At 48.3% G+C, this 24,558-nt stretch overlaps 1 protein-coding gene across 1 annotated transcript in view; it reads left to right on the top strand.

The window, feature by feature from the left end:
* The first annotated feature begins 12,700 nt into the window (after nucleotides 1-12,700).
* The window catches only part of RETREG1 (reticulophagy regulator 1), a 149,875-nt gene continuing 138,017 nt past the window's right edge, over nucleotides 12,701-24,558 (top strand). Inside the window, exon 1 of the mRNA XM_062211865.1 lies at nucleotides 12,701-12,996. Within this exon, the coding sequence (XP_062067849.1) occupies nucleotides 12,701-12,996 (296 nt within the window). The remainder of the gene's footprint in view (nucleotides 12,997-24,558) is intronic.

The following is a 24,558-nucleotide window of genomic DNA, read 5'->3' as shown; positions in this document are numbered from 1 at the left end:
CTTCTGACATGACCTAGTCAATAGCACGTGACTGTGTCTTTTTGCTTTCTGGTGCACCATACATTCCTCACTCAGCATTACTATTGTACAGTTCTCTAAAGATGCCTGATTCTTGGCGGCGCTGCGGCTCAATAGACTAATCCTCCGCCTTGTGGCGCCGGAACACCGGGTTCTAGTCCCGGTCGGGGTGCCAGATTCTATCCTGGTTGCCCCTCTTCCAGGCCAGCTCTCTGCTGTGGCCTGGGAGTGCAGTGGAGGATGGCCCAAGTGCTTGGGCCCTACACCTGCATGGGAGACCAGGAGAAGCACCTGGCTACTGGCTTTGGATCAGTGCGGTGCGCCGGCCGCAGCGTGCCGGCCGCGGGGGCCATTGGAGGGTGAACCAACAGCAAAGGAAGACCTTTCTCTCTGTCTCTCTCACTGTCCACTCTGCCTGTCAAAAAAAAAAAAAAAAAAGATGCCTGACTCTTGTTGCCAGGGACTCATTGATTCCAGGTTTCCTAAGTGGACAGAACTGGACTACATCAGTTCATGTTCTCCTGCTTACTGATACTTCCAATTCAAATCCAGCACCACAGGGGTCTCTATTGCCCCTCCCCCAGACCTCGTTCCAACTCCCCCTTTACTGAACACACACCCTCATAAATTCCAAGAGCAAGAGGTCAACACTGCCCTCAATAATCTGGGTTTGAGATTTTTTTGGGGAGGCTGAGCTTACTGGCTCTGATGTAGCTGGCTGCCAAGGCCTTCTTGGAGTGGGCAAACTCTCACAAGGCAGGCAGTCATCCAATTGGATGTCACCCAAACTTCCACCTAGGACTCAGTTTTTATGAGACCTCTCTGTGGACCTTTTACATAAAATCAATGTTTAAAGATTTACCACTAAAGAATAAAATAAGATGGGGCCAGTGCTGTGGTGCAGCGGGTTATAAGCCCTGGCCTGAAGTGCTGGCATCCCATGTGGGCTGCTCCACTTCCGATCCAGCTCTCTACTATGGCCTGGGATAGCAATAGAAGATGGCCCAAGTCCTTGGGCCCCTGCACCCATGTGGGAGACTCAGAAGAAGCTCCTGGCTCCTGGCTTTGGCCTGGCCCAGCCCTGATCATTGTGGCCATCTGGGGAGTGAACCAACAAATGGAAGACCTCTCTCTCTCTCTCTCTCTCTCTCTCTACCTCTCTCTGTAACTCTGTCTTTCAAATAAATAAAATAAATCTTTAAAAAAAGAATAAAATCAGAACAAAACTTACATCTTTCTCCATGCAGATGATATGTTCCTAGTGAAAATCTCTTTGACTCATTGCCCCTGGAGAAACGTCTCCTTTAGCTATTTCCTCTGAACAGAGATTTTTGTAGGGTGTTCTGGTTAAACTACTGTGAGTGAAATTGGTTTCTCTCTCTGACTTTTCACAATGCAGAGAATTTTTGTGAAATTCTGCTGTCAAAGCAAACCTTGGTATCTGTTGCAGCACATTTTCCATGTGATGCAGGTCTTCTCAGGAGACAATGGCAATCATTACAGAATGGGTGGATACAGAATCCAGATTCCCGTAGAGATAGTCTCCCAATGAGCCTTGACTGCAATTATTTCAAGTAATTCTCACAGTAGTCTTGGAGAGTTAAGTGTTGTTCTTGTTTGAAAGGCAACGAAATAAAGATTCAAGAGAGACTATGTTATAACATTGTTACAGAGCTACTATATTTGGTTAAATCTAAGATGCTTAAGACTTTAAGGTATATTCTGTGTTCAAGTAGTTAAGACATGGAATAAGAATATGTCTTCACATCAGTAAAACCCAGTGATGTTAGTGGTATATCCAGGATCAAGTTCAGATCTTCATGACTATGAAACCCCTGCTCTTCCTACTTGATCAAGAGTTTATGGAAGAGGGGCTGGCATTGTGGCATAGTGGATAAAGCCACAGGCGGTGATGCTGGCATCCCACATGGGCACTGGTTTATATCCCAGTTATTCCACTTTCCATCCAGCTCCCTGTTAATGGCATGGGAAAAAAGAGTCAGAGATGGCCCAAAAACTTGGGCTCCTGCCACCCACATGGGAGACCCAGATGAAACTCCTGGCTATCTGGGGAGTGACCCAGCAGATGGAAGAGATCTCTCTCTCTCTCTTCTTATGTAACTCTTTCAAATCCATCAATCTTTAAAGAAAAGGGCTTTTATGGAAGAGAAGCAAGCTGAATTGCATATAGAAGGAGAGTTGGGTTTGAAGACATTAAAAGAAAAGAAAAGGTTTTGCACATCAACACAAACATGGATGTGTTTGCATGAGTGTGTGGACACAGGGAAGAACTAAGTGTTCAGATTAGGAAACAGTGAGAAATACAGGTTTGAGAAAGAGATTGGCCAAATAAGCCAGAGCTTTAGAAGACAGCACTTAATTACTTAGGGTTAGCCATTTACAAGGGTGGAGATCGTTATATGTGCATGGAGTGGGTGTTTGCTGTGGTTTGAATGCCTCCAACAAAACTCATGTTGAAATCCAATCCCCATTCTGAAGTATTCAGAGAGTGAGAACTTATATGAGTCTGACTATAGTATTTGGAGGTAGAGCCTTTGGGAGGTAATTAGGTTAAATTAAGCCACTGGGCACCCAAATCCAGTGGGGTTGTGGGTTTATTAGAAGATGAGAGAGGTGGGTGTTTGGCCTAGAGAATAGGACACCAGTCAAAATGCCCATATCCCACACTGCCGCGCTAGGCACAAGTCTCAGCTCCTGATCCCATCCTCTTGCTAATGTGGATCCTGAATGGTAGCAGGCAATACCTTACGTGGTTGGGTCTCTGTATTCATGTAGTAGATCTGGACAGAGTTCTTGGCTTAGCTCTAGGCATCAAAGGCATCTGGAGGGTGAACCAGTGAATAAGAGCTCTATTTGTGAATTTTTCTCTCTTTCAATTATTATTATGTTATCTAATAATAATAATGAAAGAGGAGAGACCTGAGCTAGAACATTCAGTCTCATCATGGCTTCCAGAGAGTCCTCACCAGCAAGAAGGACTTTACCAGATACAGTCACCCAATTTTGAACTTCCTGGCTCTCAGAACTGTACGCCAAATAAACCTTAATTCTTTATAAATTACTCAGTTTGTGACACTTAATTATAGCAACAGAAAATGGGCGAAGACCATGTTGCATGTTGAAAGCAGTGTTTTCGAGAAGTGAACAAGGTGCACTGGGAGAAGAGATACCAGGTTCCTGCAGTTCAGATAAGCACCAAGCAATGAAGCTGGAACAGGGATGGTGACCCTGAGACTGGAGAACAGAGGCTGCATGGGGATGGGAGCATTTGAAAGGAAGGGTCCTCAGCAATTGTTGGAGACAGATAGGGAGGCTCCACCACGTATTATCCACATTGGGACGTCTTTGAGAAAGAAAGGGAAGCACTGTTAATAACCATACCAAACAGCAGGCACCCACCAGGTCTGCGGACAAACCTGATGGATGTTTGGTTGCTCCAGGACAAAAAATGAAGCATCATTCAGAACCACAATGTCTCTGCTGTTTCTAGCCTGGGATAGCAGGATTACAACCAAGCAGCCCAGGGTCCCCTTCCATGACCCTTGTTGAGGAACGTTCTACCTGGGACACCACAGTACCTGGTTTAAGTACTCTAAACCCAGGGCAGGAATGAGGGTATACATGGTAGTATGATTTTGTGGCATAATAAGAAATACATATTTGATCTTTGTCCCTAGTTCTGGCACAGACCTACTAACCAGACCTACTGGAATGTCCTGATGCGAGTGAATGAAGCATCTTTGTTATTCATAATAGGCCCTTTGCAGTAACACCTGACATTATGCTAAGGAAGCGATTCTTCTGTGGACCACTACACAGCTTTAGGATGTGGGCTGGTGGCCAGAGGAACCCAAATCTCTGGAGAGGCAGATCATTGAGTCAGTTACCAGTGGCCAAGGAGTTGATCAGTCATGTCTACATAATGGAACATCTATAAAACTTCTAAATGTAGGGGTTCAAGGAGCTGATGGGTTGGTGAGCAAATGCATCCCCATGCCAAAAAGATGGTGCACACCAGCTTGCCAAGGGACAGAAACACCTATAGACCATCTGGATCTTGCCCTGTGCACCTCTTCTGGATGTTCATTTGCATCTTCTGTGATAAAGTAGCAGTGGTAAGTGAACTGTTTTCCCTGAGTTTTGCGAGCTGCCCTAGCAAACTAGCCAGCCTAAGAAGGGATCATGAGAGCACCAGATTTATAACCAGTGAATCACAAGTACGGGAGACCTGGGACTTGCAATTGGCACCTTGTGGGACCCAGCCCACAATCAGTAGGGTCTTATGCTAATTCTAGGTGTTTAGAGCCAGCATTGTATTGAACTGTCGGACTCCTAGATTATGGCTATGGAAAAAACACATGTTAGTGTCAGATGTGTGGTAAAAATGGTTCAGCACTAGACAGAAATCATCAGTTTTCAAAGAATCAACCTACAAGTGAACTATAATAAATATAATTTTTTTTATTTTTTATTTTTTTATTTTATTTTTTTGACAGGCAGAGTGGACAGTGAGAGAGAGAGACAGAGAGAAAGGTCTTCCTTTTTGCCGTTGGTTCACCCTCCAATGGCCGCCGCGGTTGGCGCGCTGCGGCCGGCACACCGCGCTGATCCGATGGCAGGAGCCAGGTGCTTCTCCTGGTCTCCCATGGGGTGCAGGGCCCAAGCACTTGGGCCATCCTCCACTGCCTTCCCGGGCCACAGCAGAGAGCTGGCCTGGAAGAGGGGCAACCGGGACAGGATCGGTGCCCCGACCGGGACTAGAACCCGGTGTGCCGGCGCCGCAAGGCGGAGGATTAGCCTACTGAGCCGCGGCGCCGGCTATAAATATAATTTTTTTTTTGACAGGCAGAGTGGACAGTGAGAGAGAGAGAGAGAGAGACAGAGAGAAAGGTCTTCCCTTTGCCGTTGGTTCACCCTCCAATGGCTGTTGCGGCCGGCGTGCTGTGGCCGGTGCACCGCGCTGATCCGAAGATAGGTGCTTATCCTGGTCTCCCATGGGGTGCAGGGCCCAAGTACTTGGGCCACCCTTCACTGCACTCCAGGGCCACAGCAGAGAGCTGGCCTGGAAGAGGGGCAACCGGGACAGAATCCCACGCCCCGACTGGGACTAGAACCCAGTGTGCCGGCGCCGCAAGGCAGAGGATTACCCTATTGAGCCGCGGTGCCGGGAAATATAATCTTAATATGTCTTTGAGTCTTGCAATTCTTATAGGTCCCCGTGAACACCACTGGCTGTGTAGTAACCATGGTTTACCTATTTCTGCATCTAACAGGACATAAATGATACCTTATGACCTCAGGGCCTGTCACCAGGATCATGGCTAAAGGCACACCAGATTTCGTGTCTAATTTCAACTGTATTAAAAGCAGGTGATAAACCAAATACATACTTTGGAGGGCTGGATTTGTGTTGTGACTTTCGTAGCCATTCCACTATGTCTCAGTAATCTAAATTTAGCATAGAAAACACCCCTGGAGACTGGAGGCCTGATTTGGAGACCTGGATTTGGGGACAATCACAAGGCACTCTTGCTTGGATAATGGAAGTCAAGCTGGAGTTCCTGGGACCTTGGAAAAAAAAAGACACCACTGTAAGCATCAGAGAAACCCATAAACATCAGGAACTCTCTCCAGCTCACAGCTGTGTCTGAGCCTCTGTGATCCTTAAAACTCTTTTCTGTCTGTTCTCCAAGAGCCTTATCATGTACTCAGCACCACTCGGCCTCTGAGCTGGCGGGCACTTGGAACTTACCCTGATTGTGCTCTCTGATAAGTTCTCTGATAAGTCCTGGCTTTTCCATTTTCCTGCTCTGTCTTTTGTTCAGGATCCCTGCTGGCCTCTGAGCTCCACGTGTTGGCATCTACCTACCTACCTCACATTTCTGAAAATATCCCTTGTGAAAGGGCCTCCCTCCCAAATCGGCTACCTTCACTCCCTCCCACCTTAGCAAATGACAAGGAAAAAGCCCCTAAGGTGTTTTCCCTTTGCCAGGCTCTTTTTAATCCATGGTCTGAACATATCTTTCTAAAACACAAGCCTGGTCCCTGCAGCTTCTGGCTGCAAGCCCACTAATGGCTTCCCATTGCTCTCAGGACAAAGCAGGCATTTCTAGCATCTGCTGGGGGGCAGGGCCTTTGTGACTGGTCTCCTGCTCATCCCACCCTGTCCTCCTGCTTGGAACTCACCGTGGATTCCTCCAAGGGCCAGAGGGCTTCTCTCCTGCCTCTAGGACTCGCACACCATGCTCCCCCATTCCTGTCACCTGGCTTCCTTCTTCAGGTTCTTTATTCTGTGCCCATACCCTAAGCACTATAGGGGAAATAGGCAGCCCCGTTCATTTTACTATAAGTCCTAACCAGCATGTAATGTTTAATGATCAGTGAATAACGAAGTGATGAATGAATGACACAACAGTGTAATAAAGCAGAACCAGGGCCATGATGGGGAAAGCAGAGACTAGAGCAGTGTTTAGTCTGCTGGCTCAGGTGTGACTGATGGGCTCTAAGCATCGCAGTCATCCTTGCTGAGCAGATGTGTGTGCTTGTGGATGAACAGATGGGCATCCTCTGGGGATACACTAATGCAGTGTGCTGTAGTTTGAGTGTGTCCATCCAAGTTCATGTATTGCAAACTCAATCCCCACATTCATATGTTGATGGATTTGGGGGTGGGGCCTTAAGGAGGTCATGTGGATGGAGCCCCACAATGGGATTAGTGGCCTTCTGGAGAGAGGAGGCGAGATCTAAGCTGCCACACTCCCTCTCCCTGGCGTGCCTTCCTGTCCTCCTGCCTTCTGCCCTGGGCTGTCGCAACAAGGTGGCCCACACCAGGCGCCAGAACCATCCCTTTGGACTTCCCAGCCTCTAGAACCATGGCCCAAATAAATCTCTGTTCTTTAAAAATTACCCAGTCTCTCTGTTCTAGTAGCAGAAAACAGACTAATACAGGGTATGACCATGATTCTTTTTAGCTAACCACTTTGCAGTCTTAAAACAAAACAAAACAAAACAAAACAAAACAAAACAAAACAAAACAACCCCAGCCTACCCAAACCAGATATTCCAACAGGGTCTGGGTGGCCACCATCTTGGTGTGAAGTTGTTCATGCTTGGTAAGTACCTCCATTACACGATGCTTGTCAAATGTACACTACTCTAGTTTCTTTTTTTTTTTTTAACTTTTATTTAATGAATATAAATTTCCAGTGTACAGCTTATGGATTACAATGGCTTCCCCCTCCCATAACTTCCCTCCCACCCGCAACCCTCCCCTCTCCCGCTCCCTCTCCCCTTCCATTCGCATCAAGATTCATTTTCAATTCTCTTTATATACAGAAGATCAATTTAGTATAAAGATTTCAACAGTTTGCACCCACATAGAAACACAAAGTGAAACATACTGTTTGAGTACTAGTTATAGCATCAAATCTAGTTTCAATATTCTAATTCTTACATGCACACTGGACATTCAGCCAAAATGGAAATAGTGAATTCATCCTCTGAGTTGGGCACTAGGCTAGGCCTTTGTTAAATGAAATAATCAGAGTTTTGTTGAAATACCAAAGTTAAAGTTTGTTCAGCTTGTCAAATTGATTATTTAAACTAGAAACGGGCGGGCACTATAGCATAGCGGGTAAAGCCATTGCCTGCAGTGCTGGCATCCCATATGGGCGCCTGTTTAAGTCCCTGCTGCTCCGCTTCCTATCCAGCTCTCTACTAATGTGCCTGGGAGGGTGGCAGAGGATGGTCCAGGTGTTTGGGCCCCTGCACCTGCATGGGGGACCCGCAGGAAGCTCCTGGCTCCTGGCTTCAGATCAGCTCAGCTCTGGCAGTTGTGGCCACTTGAGGAGTGAACCAGCAAACGGAAGACTTCTCTCCCTCTCTGCCTCTTTGTAGCTCTGCTTTTCAAATAAGATAAATAAATCTTTAAAAAAAAAAAAAAGTATGAAGACAGGGGCCAACGCAGTGGTGCAGCAGGTTAAAGCCCTGGCCTGAAGCACCAGCATCCCATATGGGCACCGATTCTAGTCCCGGCTGCTCCTCTTGCGATCCAGCTCTCTGCTATGGCCTGCAATAGCAGTCCTTGGGCGCCTGCACCCATGTGGGAGACCCAGAATAAGCTCCTGGCTCCTGGCTTTGGATCAGCGCAGCTCCGGCCAATGTGGCCATCTGGGGAGTGAACCAGCGGATGGAAGATCTCTGACTCTACCTCTCTCTGTAACTCTTTCAAATAAAACAAAATTGATCTTTTTAAAAAAAATCCTCCTGTCTCCCTTCCTCACTCCCACCCTTCCTCCTGATTCCTTTCTTATTTTTCTTTTTAATTTTTGTGATAATATACTTTTTCTTTCTTTGAGAATAAGTTTTATCATTAGTCAAAGAACCACTGAAGGAAACTAAAAACAATCAGCCAGCTGCCTGAGTTGGCTGTTCCGCAAGCCCCAGTTAGGTTACAAATTCTATTTTTCTTAACAAGGCGAGTGCATGCATTGAGTCAGGTTTAAACAATACAGATTTATGTGTGGTTATCAATCAAACTGAAAAATCGAGGTACATCTGGTAAGAACAGATTGGTGTCACCTGGCAATTAACAGATTGGATTACTGATTAAGGAGGTTCATGACATTCCCACACTTGATGTGGATACAGTCACATGCAGGGAGAGGCAAACAATGGGGTCCTCCATCAATTTTCCAGCAATGGCTCTGAGACATAAAGCTCATTCCTTCTTAAAGGTATAGTAGGTGTTGGCCGGTGCCGCGGCTCAATAGGCTAATCCTACGCCTGCAGCGCCGGCACTCCGGGTTCTAGTCCCAGTTGGGGCGCCGGATTCTGTCCCGGTTGCCCCTCTTCCAGGCCAGCTCTCTGCTGTGGCCCGGGAGTGCAGTGGAGGATGGCCCAAGTCCGTGGGCCCTGCACCCGCATGGGAGACCAGGAGAAGCACCTGGCTCCTGGCTTCGGATCAGTGTGGTGCGCCGGCCGCACCGGCCATTGGAGGGTGAACCAATGGCAAAGGAAGACCTTTCTCTCTGTCTCTCTCACTGTCCACTCTGCCTGTCACACACACACACAAAAAGGTATAGTAGGTGTTTCCTTGCTTGTGACTGATGTTTTCTCGAAAGATCCTGTTACGGGGTATGGAGGGGAGACTAACTGCACGGGGTCTTTATGGCCCAGGCAGCAATCTGGCTGACTTAGGCCTCTGCAGTCACTGTTTGAGCCCACATCTTGGAAACTGAGTTGAGGCTGCAACACAGGCTACGCTTCCTTTTGTTCTCTTACGGCTGCTGCGGGGTGGTGTGCTCCTTTATCTGTGCTTAGAGTGAACGATCTAGGTTCTCTTGTTCAGTGACAAGAAAATGACGGAAAGTTAGGAATAAGGAATGAAGGATAATGGAAAAAGGAGAGTAGAATTACTTTAATAAAATTATCAACAAGAACCCCATCTGGGCCATCGTTGTGGCGTAGCAGGTAAACCTGCTGGCATCCCATACAGGCACCGGTTCCCGTCCCGGCTGTTCTACTTCCAATCCAGCGCCCTGCCAATGACCTGGGAAAAGCAGCAGAAGGTGGCCCCAGTCCTTGAGCCCCTGCCATCCATGTGAGAGACCTGGAAGAAGCTCCCAGCTCCTGAATTAGGCCTGGCCCATTCCTGGCTGTTGAGACCATTTGGGGACTGAACCAGCGGGTGGAAGATCTCTGTCTCTCCTTCTCTCTCAAACTCTACCTCTCCAATGAATAAATCTTGAAAAAAAAAAAAAATAGGGCAGAGAGACAGAGACATACAGAAAGAAATCTCCTATCCTCTGGTTCACTCCCCAAATACTCCAGCTGGGCCAGGCTGAAGTCCAGAGCCTAGAACTCATCTTTCATATGGGCAGTAGGGACCCCGTTATTTGAGCCATTATCTGCTGCCACACAGGGTGTACATTGGCAGGAAGCTGCATCAGCTACTCCAGTATAGGATACAGGTGTTTCAGTGTCTTAGCTGCTGCACCAAGTGCCAGCCTAGAGCTGTGTTATTTTCAAAACCATCTGATTTGGTGGCTACAATTACATTTGCATTTTTTGAACTTTTTTCCTCAGACACAGTACCAATTTGCTTGTTTTTCTCAGTCTGTATTGTCAAATTGTGTAGCCCTTTAGTGTTAATCACTCTGTTCCCAACATGGAGCAATGCATGACTCAGAAGAGAATCTTAAACGACCCACAGGAGTTTTAATCATGGCATGTTCCTGAAATTAGGTGACAGGCTTTGTTACATCCCTGGTTGGCATTATCTTATTGAAGTCTTAGTGCTGAATAAATTACTAAAGCATCACAAAGATAATTGGACGCAGAACAAAACATCCAGTGGCACCCATCTGTGTGTCTATGCCAGGGTCCACTTCTGCCACACAATTTGTCAGTAATTCTAAGAGGTCAGAGGTGAAAGAGACAGATGAGAGCAATTAGTCCAGCCTTTTACGCACAGTTTCTGGTAGCGTTTTCTCATAGTGATTTTAAAAGACAGAAAGGAAAAGCTGCACAATGTTTGGCTGTGTGTAGGGAGAGTTATCATTAAAGAGAGATAATAAGTGTTGCAAACCACACATAGCAACAGGAGCTTAGCTTCTGTGTCTCAGTTGCCAACAGCTTTCAATAGCAGATCGGGACCAGAGTCATTGGAATTCAGGTGAAGAACTTTGCAAACATATTTCTGGAAGCAAAGCAACCTTGGACATGAGGGCACCCGGGTCCTCACCTCCTTGGCCTTTGACCTCTGTGCCGGCTGTGGCACAGCACAGTCAAGTGGCGGATTTCAGATGATTGCAACTCCTGGATTGTATCAAGTGCCATACCAAGGCCAAATTACACAAGAAAGCTGCATTTATCTTTTCAAAGCTCCCCTGCAAGGGTCAACGGGGGAGGGAAAATACCATCTTTTGTGGGGTGAAAAGACCTGAATTGCTTCATTTCCTCCCAGGCTGCTCTCCTTGGGGTAGTCAGTTACACTCCTGAAAGGCAAGTTGGACATGCCAGGTGGTCGGCACTGCCTTCCTGTCAGAATCCAGTGCTGTAGCATCAGCGGTCACCCAAGGCCACTGGCAAATAGACACAGAGAACTGGGCACCACTGCCTGCAACTCCAAACCTTCTCACGCTAAACCCCGACAGAAATCACTGCCCCTCCCCATCTGCCCTCTCCTCTACCCACCCCAGCCTGCAGTTCAGGGAGATGCTCACTATCCCCAAGGTCCCTTGAAACCTGATTCCTCCATTCCCCTCCTAACTGGGTCCACAGGATGAGTAAGGAACCTCGTAGCAGTCCGTGGAGATCAGCACAATCCTCACAGTCTCCCTTTGGGATGGTGAGCTGCTGACGGAAGCTCTAATCAGAGAGGTTGGCAATGCACTGGGCACCTAGTAGGTGCTCACCGAACGCTTGCACACACTCGGGGAATAAACCCCTTTGAAGTATGGCACACGTACAGGTCGGTGCACCCATCTGCAACGGCGGAGCAGAGATCGATGGATCTGCACACACACACACAGTAGATGGGGTGCCAGTTTCCCACCAATTCCTTGAAGGTCCCCTGTATTACGACCACCCAGGTGAGCACAACAGGGCTGTAATTGCTTGGGACTGACGCCCATCCTTTCCGTGAGAGGGGCTGGAGGCTGGTGGCGCCCTGGGAGAGGGTAGGATCTGTCTGGATTCGTATTGGCAATTCTGAGCATTAGGGGGAGGGGCGCTTTAGACTAAAACAAGAACGGGGGGATTAAGGAAGAGATAAATTTAAAATGCAAATAGTGAAAACTGGGCCTAAACCAGCAGCCTTTCCCCTTGCCTTCACACTCGACCGGAATCACGGGGGGGGGGGGGGGGGGGTGTCTCAGCACACCTGCTTGTTGAAGCCGGAAAGAACCGCAAACTCAGCGAACCTTGCCGGAGCTGAGCAAAGGCCCCAGCAGCTCTCCAGTCTTCCGCTCACCCGGGCGCGGCGCACGGCCGAGCCCGACCACCAGACCGCAGGCAGAGGCCGCCGCACTGCTTAAACGACCCCATTCTTTTATTACATTTTTTTCCTTTCTCAGCCTAGCACGCGTGCACCAGCGCTTTATTCCCCGGGAGCCCTAGACCTCTGCTGTGGTCATTCGTGCGGGCGGTCCCCACACTGGCACAGGGGGGTCGGCTGGGGGGGGGGGTGTTTCAGAGGCGGATTGCGCTGCCCCGGGGAGGGGGCGCCCGGAGAGTGCGCTCAGGGGCTGCAGAATGGGCGAGCGGTGGCCCGGGTCTGGAAAGGAACATAAAAGGAAAATGTCGCCGTTTATTTCGCTGCGGCCGGGACTCCCTTGAGGCTAAGGGGGCGGGCACCGCAGCAGGGGGAAAGGGGTCCTCTTCCGTCGGTCCCTCGAGTGGGCATCCGGGGCGCCGCGCTCCCCGGGGACGCCGCCCAGCCCCTCGGCGCCCCGGCCCCGCCCCTGCGCGCACTTGGCCGCTCCCACTTCCCCCGGGCGGCGCCCCCGCCGCGGTCCGGGCTGACGTCACGAGACAGCCAGCCGCCGGCGCCCCACGGTGCGCACCGCGCTCCGGACCCGCCGCGGCGCGCAGCTCTCGGCGCCGACCCCGGGCGCGCGCGTCCCCGTGCCCGGGCCCGTCCCCGCCCGCGCCGCTGAAGATGGCGAGCCCCGCGCCCCCGGAGCGCGCTGAGGCGGGATGCCCGGCTCCGGCTGCGGCTGCGGAGCTCCCGCCGCCGCCGCCGCGGGCTCCCCGGCGAGAGGAGGAGGCTCGGGAGGCGGCGGCGGCCGGCGAGCGGCCGCAGGTGGAGGAGGCCGCGGGCTGGGTGGTGGCCGCCGTGACCTGGCTGCTGGGCGAGCCTGGGCTGTGGCTGGGCTGCCGCGCCGGCGAGCTCCTGAGCTGGCGGAGGCCGCTGCGCAGCCTGCTCGCCTTCGTCGGTGCCAACCTGCTGTTTTGGTGAGAGCTCCGGCGGGGTGGGGCGGGGCGGGAGGGCAGTGACCTTGGGGCTCCCGGGTCGAGCAGAGGGGGGGCGCCGGGCTTGGGGGTGCGCGCCCGGCGCTGTGCGGGCAAGCCCAGCCCTGCTCCGCTTTCTCAGCCACCTGTCCGGAGCAGGTAGAGACACTACCATTTCCAATTCGCTTCAGACGCGCAAACTGTTGCAAGCGGTTGTCTCATCCAAGTGTGTACCCGGCCTCCGACGGCCAGCTGGCCGGCCGACCCGCGCGCACCTGTAGGTACAGGTGTTTGCTGCGTGCTCAGAAAACTTGGGCCCTGACCCTGTAAAACTGGCAGGTCTTGACCTGCTGCTCGGAGCGTGCCGCAAGCAGAGGTGCTTGAACTCGGGTCGGTTCTTGCATCCTCAGCGGGTGGATCTGGACCAGCCCGGTCACGTGCTCAACACAGCGCCGCCTGCATCAACCACGGAATGATGTGTTTTTCCTGCCCCTGGAGGGTTGTGTTTGCTGCTTTTGCTCCCTTTTGAGAAAAGCAGGCGGCAGACAGACAGGTAGGCTTTGCACGTGATCCCGGCCCCGAGGTGTGCACAGTGGGGAAGCCGGATGAACCATAGCCATGCAAGGATGTTCCTTAATTCGACACTGATCCACAGGTTTGTCTCTCCCAGGTGAGGTCGGGCAGGTGTCTGCCTCTTTTCCTGAGGGAGGGGCTTGTGATCGCTTTGCAGGCTGCTCGTGGGCGGGGAAAGCCGCCTTTGTTTGCTGTTTGTCCTCATAACAAACTTGACCCGCGGAACGCAGAATAGGCGGCAGCCTTAGCACCTTCCTGTAGGACGCTTTGAGAAACACGCACCTGCGCAGAGCACGCACAGCCGCTGATTTTCCAGGTTAACTTGATCGATGTGAAGATTCTCCTGCAGCTCCGTGCTAGTCCTGGCTTTCCTTTACCACAAGCTGTATCTTGTCAGGGTCCCTGAATGTAACTTCACTTTGGGTCTCTTAGCTTTGCTTCTAGAGTTTATCCCAAGTGCTCAGGCTGTAAAGTTACGGGAGTGCTCAGTTAGGAGCTTTGTATTATGCTAGGTGGGCCAGTAGTCCCATAGGCTTTTGGGGGCAATGTCTCTGTCATTTTACCAACGATAGACATGTTTTTAAAATTGTTTCTCTTAATTTTATTTTAAAAGTGCCTATTTCAATCTAACATTTAAAAAGTTTAAAAGTACAAATAGTTCATGTTTAAACTGTCTCTTTCCCATGCTAGTCCCTGGTTCCCAGTTTCCTCCCAGAGGGAACCAATGTTACCAGTTTCCTGTGTATCTTTCCAGATAGTGTATTTCAGCAAATATACAATATACACATTTGTGGAATACCATCTGGGCTGTGCTTCCTAGTATATCCTGGTGATCAGTTCCTCCTTTTTATTGGCTATATAGAACTCCACTGTAACCATGTCTCAAATTATTTTACATGTGTCCTACTAAGGCAGAGGTCTTTTCCAAACTTGTGCTGTTTAATGATGTTGCTAATGGCCTTGAATGTGTATCATTTTGCAGATATTCAGGTATTACTATAGGATAGATTCCCAGAAGTGGAATTGCTGGGTCATAATTTTTTTTTTAAAGATTTATTTATTTACTTGAAAGTCAGTGTTGCAGAGAGAAGGAGAGGCAGAGAGAGAGAGAGGTCTTCCATTCGCTGGTTCACTCTCTAGTTGGCCACAATGGACACAAACTTCTTCCGGGTCTCCCACCTGGGTGCAGGGACCCAAGGACTTGGGCCATCTTCTGCTTTTCTAGGCCGTAGCAAAGAACTGGATTGGAAGTGGAGCAGCCAGGACTTAAAGCGGCGCCCATATGGGATGCTGGTGCTGCAGGTGGCGGCTTTACCCGCCATGCCACAGCACAGGTGTATCATCATGCAAGTATTGTACTTCCTTGGGGTTCTACCAGTTGTACTCCCAACAGCATTGTGCAAGGCTGCCTGTCTCTATAGACTCTTGCTAAGATTATCTTAAGAAACTTAAAAGTTTTTTTTTTTTTCTCTAATTTTATTTGAGAGAAAGATTAAGAGAGAGAGAGAGAGAGCGAGCATTCATCCATTGATTCACTTCCCAAATGTCCAGGCTGGCCAGTACTGGAAGCTGGGAACTCAGTCACAATGGTGGCAGGGACTCAACCACTTGAGCTGCCTCCCAGGGTCTGCATGGGCAAGAGGCTGGAATGGAGCCAGAGCTGGGACTCAAACCCAGGGACTTTGATATGGGATGTGGGAGTCTGAATGGTTAGGGCAAAAGCCTGCCCCTTATGAAACCTTTAGGTCTTGTAAATCTAATAGATAAAAAAGAATATCCCAATATAGTTTTAATTTGAATTTCGCTGAGATTATTTCTTATGTTCAAGAGCCTCTATAATCATTTTTTTCTCTGCATTTTTTGTTTATAAGTAACCTTCGTTTTTTCAGTTGGGCCATTGATCTTATTGATTTGTGGGAGCTCTTTTTATTTATTTATTTTAAAGATTTATTTGTTTATTTGAAAGGCAGTGTTACAGAGAGAGAGAGAGAGAACAATGACTGGAGCTGGGCCCATCTGAAGTCAGGAGCCAGGAGCTTCTTCCTGGTTTCCCTTGTGGGTGCAGGGGCCCAAGAAATTGGGCCATCTTCCAGCGCTTTCCCAGGCCATCAGCAGAGAGCTGGATCAGAAGAGGAGCAGCTGGGACTTGAACTGGCACCCATATGGGATGCTGGCACTGAAGGCGAAGGCTTTACCTGCTATGCCACAGTGCCAACCCTGGGAACTCTTTTTATATTAAGGCATTAGCCACATTTCTGTAGTGATTTGCAAACATTTTTGGTATGATGAATGCTTTAATAACACTGGTTGAAAATTGTGATTTTTTTGCATAAAATATTTGAAAGGCATATTTGGTATTATTCTGGAGTAATATCTTCCATCAATGTTATTTATAATTCTCATGGAGGGAAATCTAATTGCCAGCTGTTCAATTTAGTTCTAGCCTCTCCTGATGTTTATTTATTCTTATGATGTCCCATTTGCATTCCATGCATGGATTTTCTTTGACAGAAAGATAACAGTCCTGCTCTTTAAATTCTGAAATACTTGCTGCTTTTGTATTAAAATCCATTGTGTATATTAAAATCTTCTGTGGCTTAATGGATAAAGCTGTTGCCTGCAGTGCCGGCATCCCATTTGGGTGCTGGTTTGAGGTTTGAGTCCCGGCTGCTCCTCTTCTGATCCAGCTCTCTGCTATGGCCTGGGAAAGCAGTAGAAGATGGCCTAGGTCCCTGGGCCCCTGCACCCACGTGGGAGAGCAGGAAGAAGCTTCTGGCTCCTGGCTTCGGATTTTGGCCCAGCTCTGGCTGTTGCAGCCATTTGGGGAGTAAACCAGTGGATGGAAGACTTCTCTCTCTCACTCTCTGCCTCAACCCTAAATAAATAAATCTTAAAAAAATAAAAGATATGTCCAGTCTTGGCCTGAAGACCAGCCTGTACTGTCTTTCATTGTTATTAAAAAATCAATTGGAATTTGTATTTCATTTATTAATTTCATTTAAAATTTTTGAGTTTTCACTCCATCTGTTATTCTGGGGCTAAAACTGTTTTCAAGGGGGTTGAATTTTCTTTAAATAGTGATTTTCTTAAATTATGCCAGGCAATGTGATATTCCAACATTCTATGTCCCAGGAACTCTGAAGCTTTGTATTTTCATGAGAGAAACAAAAAGACTAGTGTTAGAAATATGAAGAACCCGGCCAGCGCCGTGGCTCACTAGGCTAATCCTCCGCCTGCGGCACCAGCACCCCAGGTTCTAGTTCCGGTCGAGGCGCCAGATTCTGTCCTGGTTGCTCCTCTTCCAGTCCAACTCTCTGCTGTGGCCTGGGAGTGCAGTGGAGGATGGCCCAGGTCCTTGGGCCCTGTACCCACATGGGAGACCAGGAGAAGCACCTGGCTCCTGGCTTCTGATCGGCGTGCATCGCACCGGCCATAGCGGCCACTTGGGGGGTGAACCAACGGAAAAAGGAAGACCTTTCTCTCTGTCTTTCTCTCACTGTCTAACTCTGCCTGTCAAAAAAAAAAAAAAAAAAAAAAAAAGAAGAAGAAGAAGAAATATGAAGAACCCAAATCTTATTTTAAGCAATAGTGATATTTTTACTTTTATTGGTATTTTTCATTTTTATGGATACCAACTTTTAAAACTTTTTTTGAAATTCTTTAGTACCCAGTGATAGTGGTAGCTTTCAAGAGTTTGAAGTTTAAACTTCACCCACGCATCTGGTGTAAGATTGCAGTGCAATATACTACATGGATAAAACTGAGACATGACCATGACAAGTGGTTATGACTCAAGGTTGCCTAGAACAGGTGTGATAGAAGAACCAGGTGTTAGTCTGCTTTTTGTTACTATAATGAAGTATCTGATACAGTCTAACTTTATAAAGAGTATACGTTTAGTTAGCTCCTAGTTCTATAGGTTCAAGGCTAAGGCATCAGCCTAGCTCTGCGGAGGACTCATGGCAGGTGGTGTTACAGTGGCTCAAGTACTGTGGGAAGAAGAGCTCATTCATCTGACAGGAGCCTGACAGAGGGGTCGGGGCTGGGCTTGTTCCTTTGATAACAACCTTCCCTCCAGAATTATCCGGGGGTCCCCTAAAGACTACCTTAACTCCTTGCAAGGGTGGTGTCTTCAATGACCTAAGGACTGTCCCCTAGGCTTCAGTCCTGAAATGCTCCCTAGTACCTACCTTTCTTTCTTTCTTGGTTAATTTCTTTCTTTCTTTCTTTGAAAGGCAGGGAGAGGGAGAGATCCTCCTTTTGCTGGTTCACTCCCCAAATGGCTGCAATGGCCAGGCCAAAGCCAGAAGCCAGGAGCCTCCTCCAGGTCTGCACATGGGTGCAGGGGCCCAAGTACTTGGGCCATCTTCTGCTGCTTTCCCAGGCACATTAGCAGGGAGCTGGGTTGGAGCAGCAAGGAATTGAACTGGTGCCCATATGGGATGCCGGCACTGCTGGTGGAGGCTTAACCTTCTATACCACAATGCCAGTCCCCTACCACCTTTCAGTTCTGCCACCCTGAGGACCAAGCTTCCAAGAAATGAACCCTTGGGAGACAAAGTAAATCTGTGTGGTTGGAAATCATAGCAATCCAGAAAGGATAATTTGTTTTGATACAGGTTTACAGGAGGTGGCAGTGGACTTGTGGATGCAAAAGATGGTGGGATCTTCATACGTAGACCATGCTTGAACTAGACCTTGAATGACTTGAGTAGATCTGTGACCTGGTTATCAGCATTCCAGTGCTTAGGAGTAGAATGAATCAAAGAATAGCATCTTGAAAGTGTACTTAATATTTCAACCATAACCCAAGTAAGTGGCTACAGTGGCAGCATGGATTGGTAGAGAAAAAGCAGTGAGAGATGAGGTTGCCTAGGTGGTTTGGGGACACTTTTGGGGACAGTGGTCACCTCAAATGCTATGCTAAGCTTGCATTTGTTTTGTTTTTAATAGGCAGTAGACATAAAAAATGCCATGTAAGTGTATTCATAAATATTTTAATGGAAAAGTAGATGTGGTTCATTTATTCCTACCATATATCAATGAAAATAAACTACAGCATGAATAACCGTGCAGATGAATTTTACAAATGTCATTTTGGGCAGAAGAAGCACAAAAATGATACATGCCGAATGATTCACATGAAATGTACAAAACTAATATCGATTAGGGAAACACATAGAGGAGATAAAACTGCAAGGAAAAATAAAAGACATTCTTGAATCAGATATGCATGATGTGAAAAATATCAATAAGAGAAAAAATGCTAAAATTATAGTATTTTCTTACACCTCCAATGAGCTTGATAAAATGTAGTACCTGTCTTGAAAGGCTGGGTTTCCACAACTGAAAGAGATTGGGTAATTACCCAGCAGTCCTAGGACTGATTGAGGGACCTTTGATCCTACTCTCACACTCATTTTCCCAATGGAAAACACACTTTAAAAATCCTTTTTCTTAATTTTAAATTTTACTTATCATGAAAGCTAACCTCAACGTAACCTCATAGCTCCAAAAGTGTGAAAGGACAGAAGGATAAACATTTTGAAAATCTGTTTCCCAGGCCACTCTGCCTATCCAGTGTCTGCTCAGAGGCGGCCAATGTTACAAATTTAAGCACAACGTGCAATGAAACTGATTTTTTTGGTTGTTGTTTTTAAAGAGTCAACTCTTCACTGTTTACTGTGCTAAGAGGCACACACTCCTAGTTGTACAGTCAAATGTGATCACAACGGCATTCGCGATCTAGAATATTCCATCACCCCAGAAGCTTTCCTTGTGCTCCTTTCTTGTCATTCCTCAGCCCTGGGGACTGATTTGCCTTTCCTCAACTTTCGCATAAGTGACGTATGAGGATAGTATGATATCGTCTGTGTTGGGTTCATTTACTCAGCATGAAATTTGAGATTCCTCCCTGCTGTGTATATTAGTAACTTGTTCTTTTTTTTTATTGGTTAGTTGCTGTCCATTTGGGTGGTTTCCATGTTTGACCGTTACGAATGAAGCTGTTGGAGAAATTTGGATGCAGATCTTGGTGTGAAGTGTTTGCTTTGGTGTGGGAAGTATTTTATGTGGCCCTGTGATGGTTGCCTTGGATAGGCAAGAAATTGAGCAGAATGCTCATATCGCAGCCTCCTTCTGACCATAACACTGAGGTTTAATGGCTTGTGGCACAGTCCCCTTTGGGGGCCTCTGGCCTCTGCAGCCTAGAAAGCCACTGTGATGGAACTTGGTTTAGAGGCCACTGTTGGAGACCATGGCAGAGGGAGAGTCAGTGCCAAGGCCTTTTCCTCAGTGTGTCTGGCGTTGCAGGAGGACATCACCTTCGCTTAGTGTACCCAGTAAAACTGTAGGATTGTGACTGTACAGGGGCCGTCTGGCCAGGACACCCTGGGCCCTCCTGCCTTTCAGGCTGGGCTGTGTGCAGTCCGTTCACTGTCTGCAGGGCCACTTGGAAGGTTGCTGGCTCCCACCTCCCACTGGCATCATGCGCTGCCCACATGGTTGGACCAGCAGCATCCGGCAGCAGCCTCACCTGCATGCTTGTTAGCGCTCAGGTTCCTGGACCTCACTGAAGCAGAATCTCTGCAGGTGGGGCCGGGAATCCTGGGTTCTCCCAGCTGATCTGATGCATGCTGCGGTTGGAGAGCCAGTGTCTGTATGGGCGCTTTTCTCTATTAGGTCGATCTAACTAGTAAGTGTATTTCTTCCCTGGGTTAAGCCCACCTTGTGGCCATCTCCACAGCTGCCCAGGATCCCAGCCCTGTCCCAGGACAGTTCTTTGTTACAAAACTCAGTTGGCTTCCTAGCTAGGGAATCCTAGGCCCCTCCACTCACTGTTCTCCTGGGTGGGTCTGGACATGCCTTAGTTTCCGTGTGTTCCTCCTTTGGAGTGGCGTTCCTGAGATGGTCGGACCCAGGTGTGTGCTTTTCCCCTCCTCCTGGAGGTATCCTTCTGGTCACTTAGTCTGGGACAGAGGCTCCAGTTGACAGTACCTCCCCTTGACCACTTTGCCACTGCATTGTTAGACTCTCATCAGGCTGTAACTCTTACGTAAGTTTAGTAGTTTGTCCAGCTTTATTAAAATTGTTACAAAGAATGCTCACATTTAGCATATTAAGTCTTAGAGCAACCCAGTGAGGTATGTATTTGTATTGTGCTGTTTTACATAAGAGGAAATTGAGCCCCAGAGATGCGAACTGAATGAGCAAAGATGGCTTTGCCTGCACTGTTCAGTAGTATTTGCAGTGATGGGAATGGTCTGCATTGGTGGTCTGTAGTGGCTATTTTTTTAAAGATTTATTTGAAAGGCAGAGCTAGAGAGAGAGAGAGAGAATCTTCCATCTAGTAGATCTTCCATCCAAATAGCCTCAATGGCTGGTGCTGGGTCAATCCAAAACCAGGAGCTTCATCTGGGTCTCCTACATAGGTGATAGAGGCCCAAGCACTTGGGCCATCCTTCTGCTTCCCCAGGCACATTAGCAGGGAGCTGGATCAGAAGTAGAGCAGCTGAGTCTCAAATTGATGTGCATATGGGCTGGCGTTGCAGGCAGGGGCTTTCCCTGCTATCCCACAATGCCAGCCTCCAGTAGTGGCTGTTGAGTGTATGAAATGAGGCTAGTATGGCTCAGGAAATGTCTTTCATTTTATTTAACTTACATGTCAATTTAAATAGCCACGTGGCTGATGGTTGCTATATGAGATAGCATAGTCCCAGGAAATAGTCATGGGGTTGGGTCATGTCATGTCCAATTTCCATAAGATCAGTTTTTTTCCTACTCTATCACTTGAAATAACAATAGGAGACAATTTGGGCCTACATTTCCCCCTGTTACAGAATTACATGTAATGTTTCCAGCATTGAGGGAACATCATTACATTGGGAGCTGGTTGCTTCTGCTGAATGGAGATCATCTTAGTCAGTGAACCTGTCCAGTCTCTGCTCCTTGCCTTGTCTCTGTTCTGTCTCAGCAGCATTCAGTGGTCGCTGGATGAGTGTTTGCTCTGTGTCCTGCACGGTGCTGTGTCCACAGGATATACCAGAAGCCCAAGGTGCGGAATCGCCTCTGAGAGCTTACCGTCTGCTTTGCCATGGCAGGCTCAGTGCAGCAACACATCCTGGTTCTGTGTTGCGTGCCACGGCCTCCAGGGCTTTACAGTTTAGGTCCTGATGAGGACTGTGTAATTTGCTATGCAGGTCTGGAAGAAAGGGTGTAATTTTAAAAGTGAGGTGAATGCTGAGGGCTTTCCACATAGAAACAATCCAGGGATTAGTGAGGGATGAGCCTTGGATGGTGTCAGAATGGTGGCTCACACCGAGTTGGGTTTCGGGGAGCAGAGACTTAGTCTTGGATGCCGGGGCCAGCATGGGATCTGGGGTGTGGATGCTCGAAAAGGTTTGATGAACTGAGCTGAAACAGGGACTGTGCCCTTGCATAGACGGAGAGGGACCAAGTGCAAGAAGGGCCTTGCCAAATAGTCAGGACTCAGGTCATGGAAAGTGGTCGTGACCTTCGGAATTCAGCGTTCAGCCAGATTCTCCGGCAGCAGCTCATGTGCCCAGACACAGGAGCCCTTTCATGAGGTTGGTGCGAGGCTGCTCTCAGACCTGGTGCCTCAGCACCAGCAGTGCTGGTGGAGAACCTGGAAACGGCGCTGTTTGTACCAGAGCAGTGCTGCTTCTTGAACGCACCCGAGTCCTCCGTGCTCTGACAACCGTGACGCTCCGTCAGCTTCCGACTCCTTATCGGTTCTGCACCATTTTGTGGTTCTGCTCTTTAGGTAATCACCTCAGCTCCCTGTTGCTATTCTGTCCTTTTCTATTCATCCCACTATTGTGTATGAATATTTTTAAGCTGCCTGATTGATCCAAATGAGTGCAAATAAGTGAAGTGTGTCATTATTACCAGCTGCTGGGAACATACTGATGACTCAGACACATTCGGATCCCTGGGGAGAGAAACAGATGAGTTAGCACATAGCTCAAATAGAGGTTGTGCTCTGAGTGCTGAATTATCCCGCTGAGGACCCCTCCCCCACCGGGGGCGGGGACTTCCTTAGGCAGTGGGTGGGAGAGTATGGGGATGGGAGGAGACAGAAGGATCTGTGTGTAAAACTCGGAGGGAAAATAACATGAGGGTACTTCAGAAAGTTCCTGGACAAACAGAAGTAAAAGATTTATTTTGGAGCAGAAACATTTGAAATCCATGCATAGGTTTTTTTTTTCATAATTAGCATTTTCATGAGCATTTCAAAGGCTCCTGGTGTATCTTACATAGCTAATGTGTACTAGGAGCTCAGTTAATTCATAGAAGCATGGGTAGAGCACACCATAGCACTCATAAATAGCTTTGTTATATATATCTACATCTATATAACATCTATATAACTATATATATGTGTATATATATATATGAGACAGAGGAGAGCGAGCAGAGGGAGTGGAGGTGGCTTTAGGTGCTAATGGGAATAATGGAAATATCCAGAGGTGAGGTTGGAAGAAGTGTTGAGGGAAGTTTATGAAGAAGTGGACTGTGCCAAGTGACTTGACTACCTCAAATAAGTAGTCCCCATATGCAACCCTAATATCGGTATCATCGTATTCCTCTCTTTCAAGACAACCATTCAACAATGGTTATTTCTTGAGTGTCTGTTGTATACTGACGCTGCTCCTAGTGCTAGGGTTGTGACAGTGGACAAAAAAGGTAAAAATTGCTGTTCTCACAGAACTTACATTTCTGTGGTACCAGTGGTCAACATGGAGCTGGATGTCGTGAAGAATATTAAAGCCAGGACAAGGGAGAGAGAGTGACAGGAGGTGCTAGTTTGCTGGATAGGTCAGCACTGACCTGTCAGGAAGTGACCTTGGCCTGACACCTGAAGACCAAGTCAGGGAATGAGCCAAAAAGATACCTCTGGAGTGGCGTGTTCCTGGCGGAGGCAAAGGCTTGTGCAGAGGCCCTGGGGTGGGAGTGGGCTTGGGTGTAGACTGATGCTGGGGACAGGTTAACATAGTCAGTCCTTTGCATCTGTAGGTTCCACTTTTGAAGAGTGAACCAATTGCAGACCAAAGATATTAAAATCCAATTACATCCTGAATATGTGCAGACCTTTTTCTTGTCATTATTCCCCAACAGCTCAGTGTAACAGCTATTTACATAGCATTTACATGGGTTCAGGTTTTACAGGTGATCCAGGGATGATTTTTTAAAAGATTTATTTATTTATCTGAAAGAGTTACACAGAGGAGAGGCAGAGGCAGAGGCAGAGGCAGAGGCAGAGGCAGAGGCAGAGGCAGAGGCAGAGGCAGAGGGAGAGGGAGAGGGAGAGGGAGAGAGAGAGAGAGAGAGAGAGAGAGATCTTCCATCCGCTGGTTCACTCCCCAATTGTCTGCAACGGTCGGAGCTGTGCCGATCCGAAGCCAGGAGCCAGGAGCCTCCTCCAGGTCTCCCACGTGGGTGCAGGGGCCCAAGGACTTGGGCCATCTTCTACTGTTTTCCCAGGCCATAGCAAAGAGCTGGATCAGAAGTGGAGCAGCCGGGACTCGAACCGGTGCTCATATGGGATGCTGGCACTGCAGGTGGCGGCTTTACCTGCTATGCCACAGCACTGGCCCCAGATCCAGGGATGATTAGATGATCCAGGATTGACACAGGAGGACGTGTGCGGGTTCTGCACCAGTCTTTGCAGTTTTAAATGAGGCACTTGAGCATCTGCCCCAGCACATTCTGAGGCAGTGACTGCATAGAGTGGCAGCTTTGGCATGTGTGGCATTTCTGGGGAGCATTTGTTTGTTGGGAGCGCAAGAGGGAGCTGGGGTAGCATGCTGAGGGCACTGCTGTCAGCAGGGTGGGCAGTCAGAAAGAGCAGCTGGCAGGGGAGGACGCGGCATGGGGCAGTCCCTGGAGAGAGCTGCTCCAGAGGAGGCACTGGGCAGCCCCTGACTCGCAAGTGCTCTTTCCTGGCCTCAGCTGGCGCAGTTTCCACAAGGT

Source organism: Lepus europaeus, chromosome 15 (genome assembly GCF_033115175.1).
Source record: "Lepus europaeus isolate LE1 chromosome 15, mLepTim1.pri, whole genome shotgun sequence".
Classification (NCBI taxonomy): domain Eukaryota; kingdom Metazoa; phylum Chordata; class Mammalia; order Lagomorpha; family Leporidae; genus Lepus; species Lepus europaeus.
Note: the sequence above shows the minus strand (reverse complement) of the source record. Positions and strands in the feature narration are given on the sequence as shown.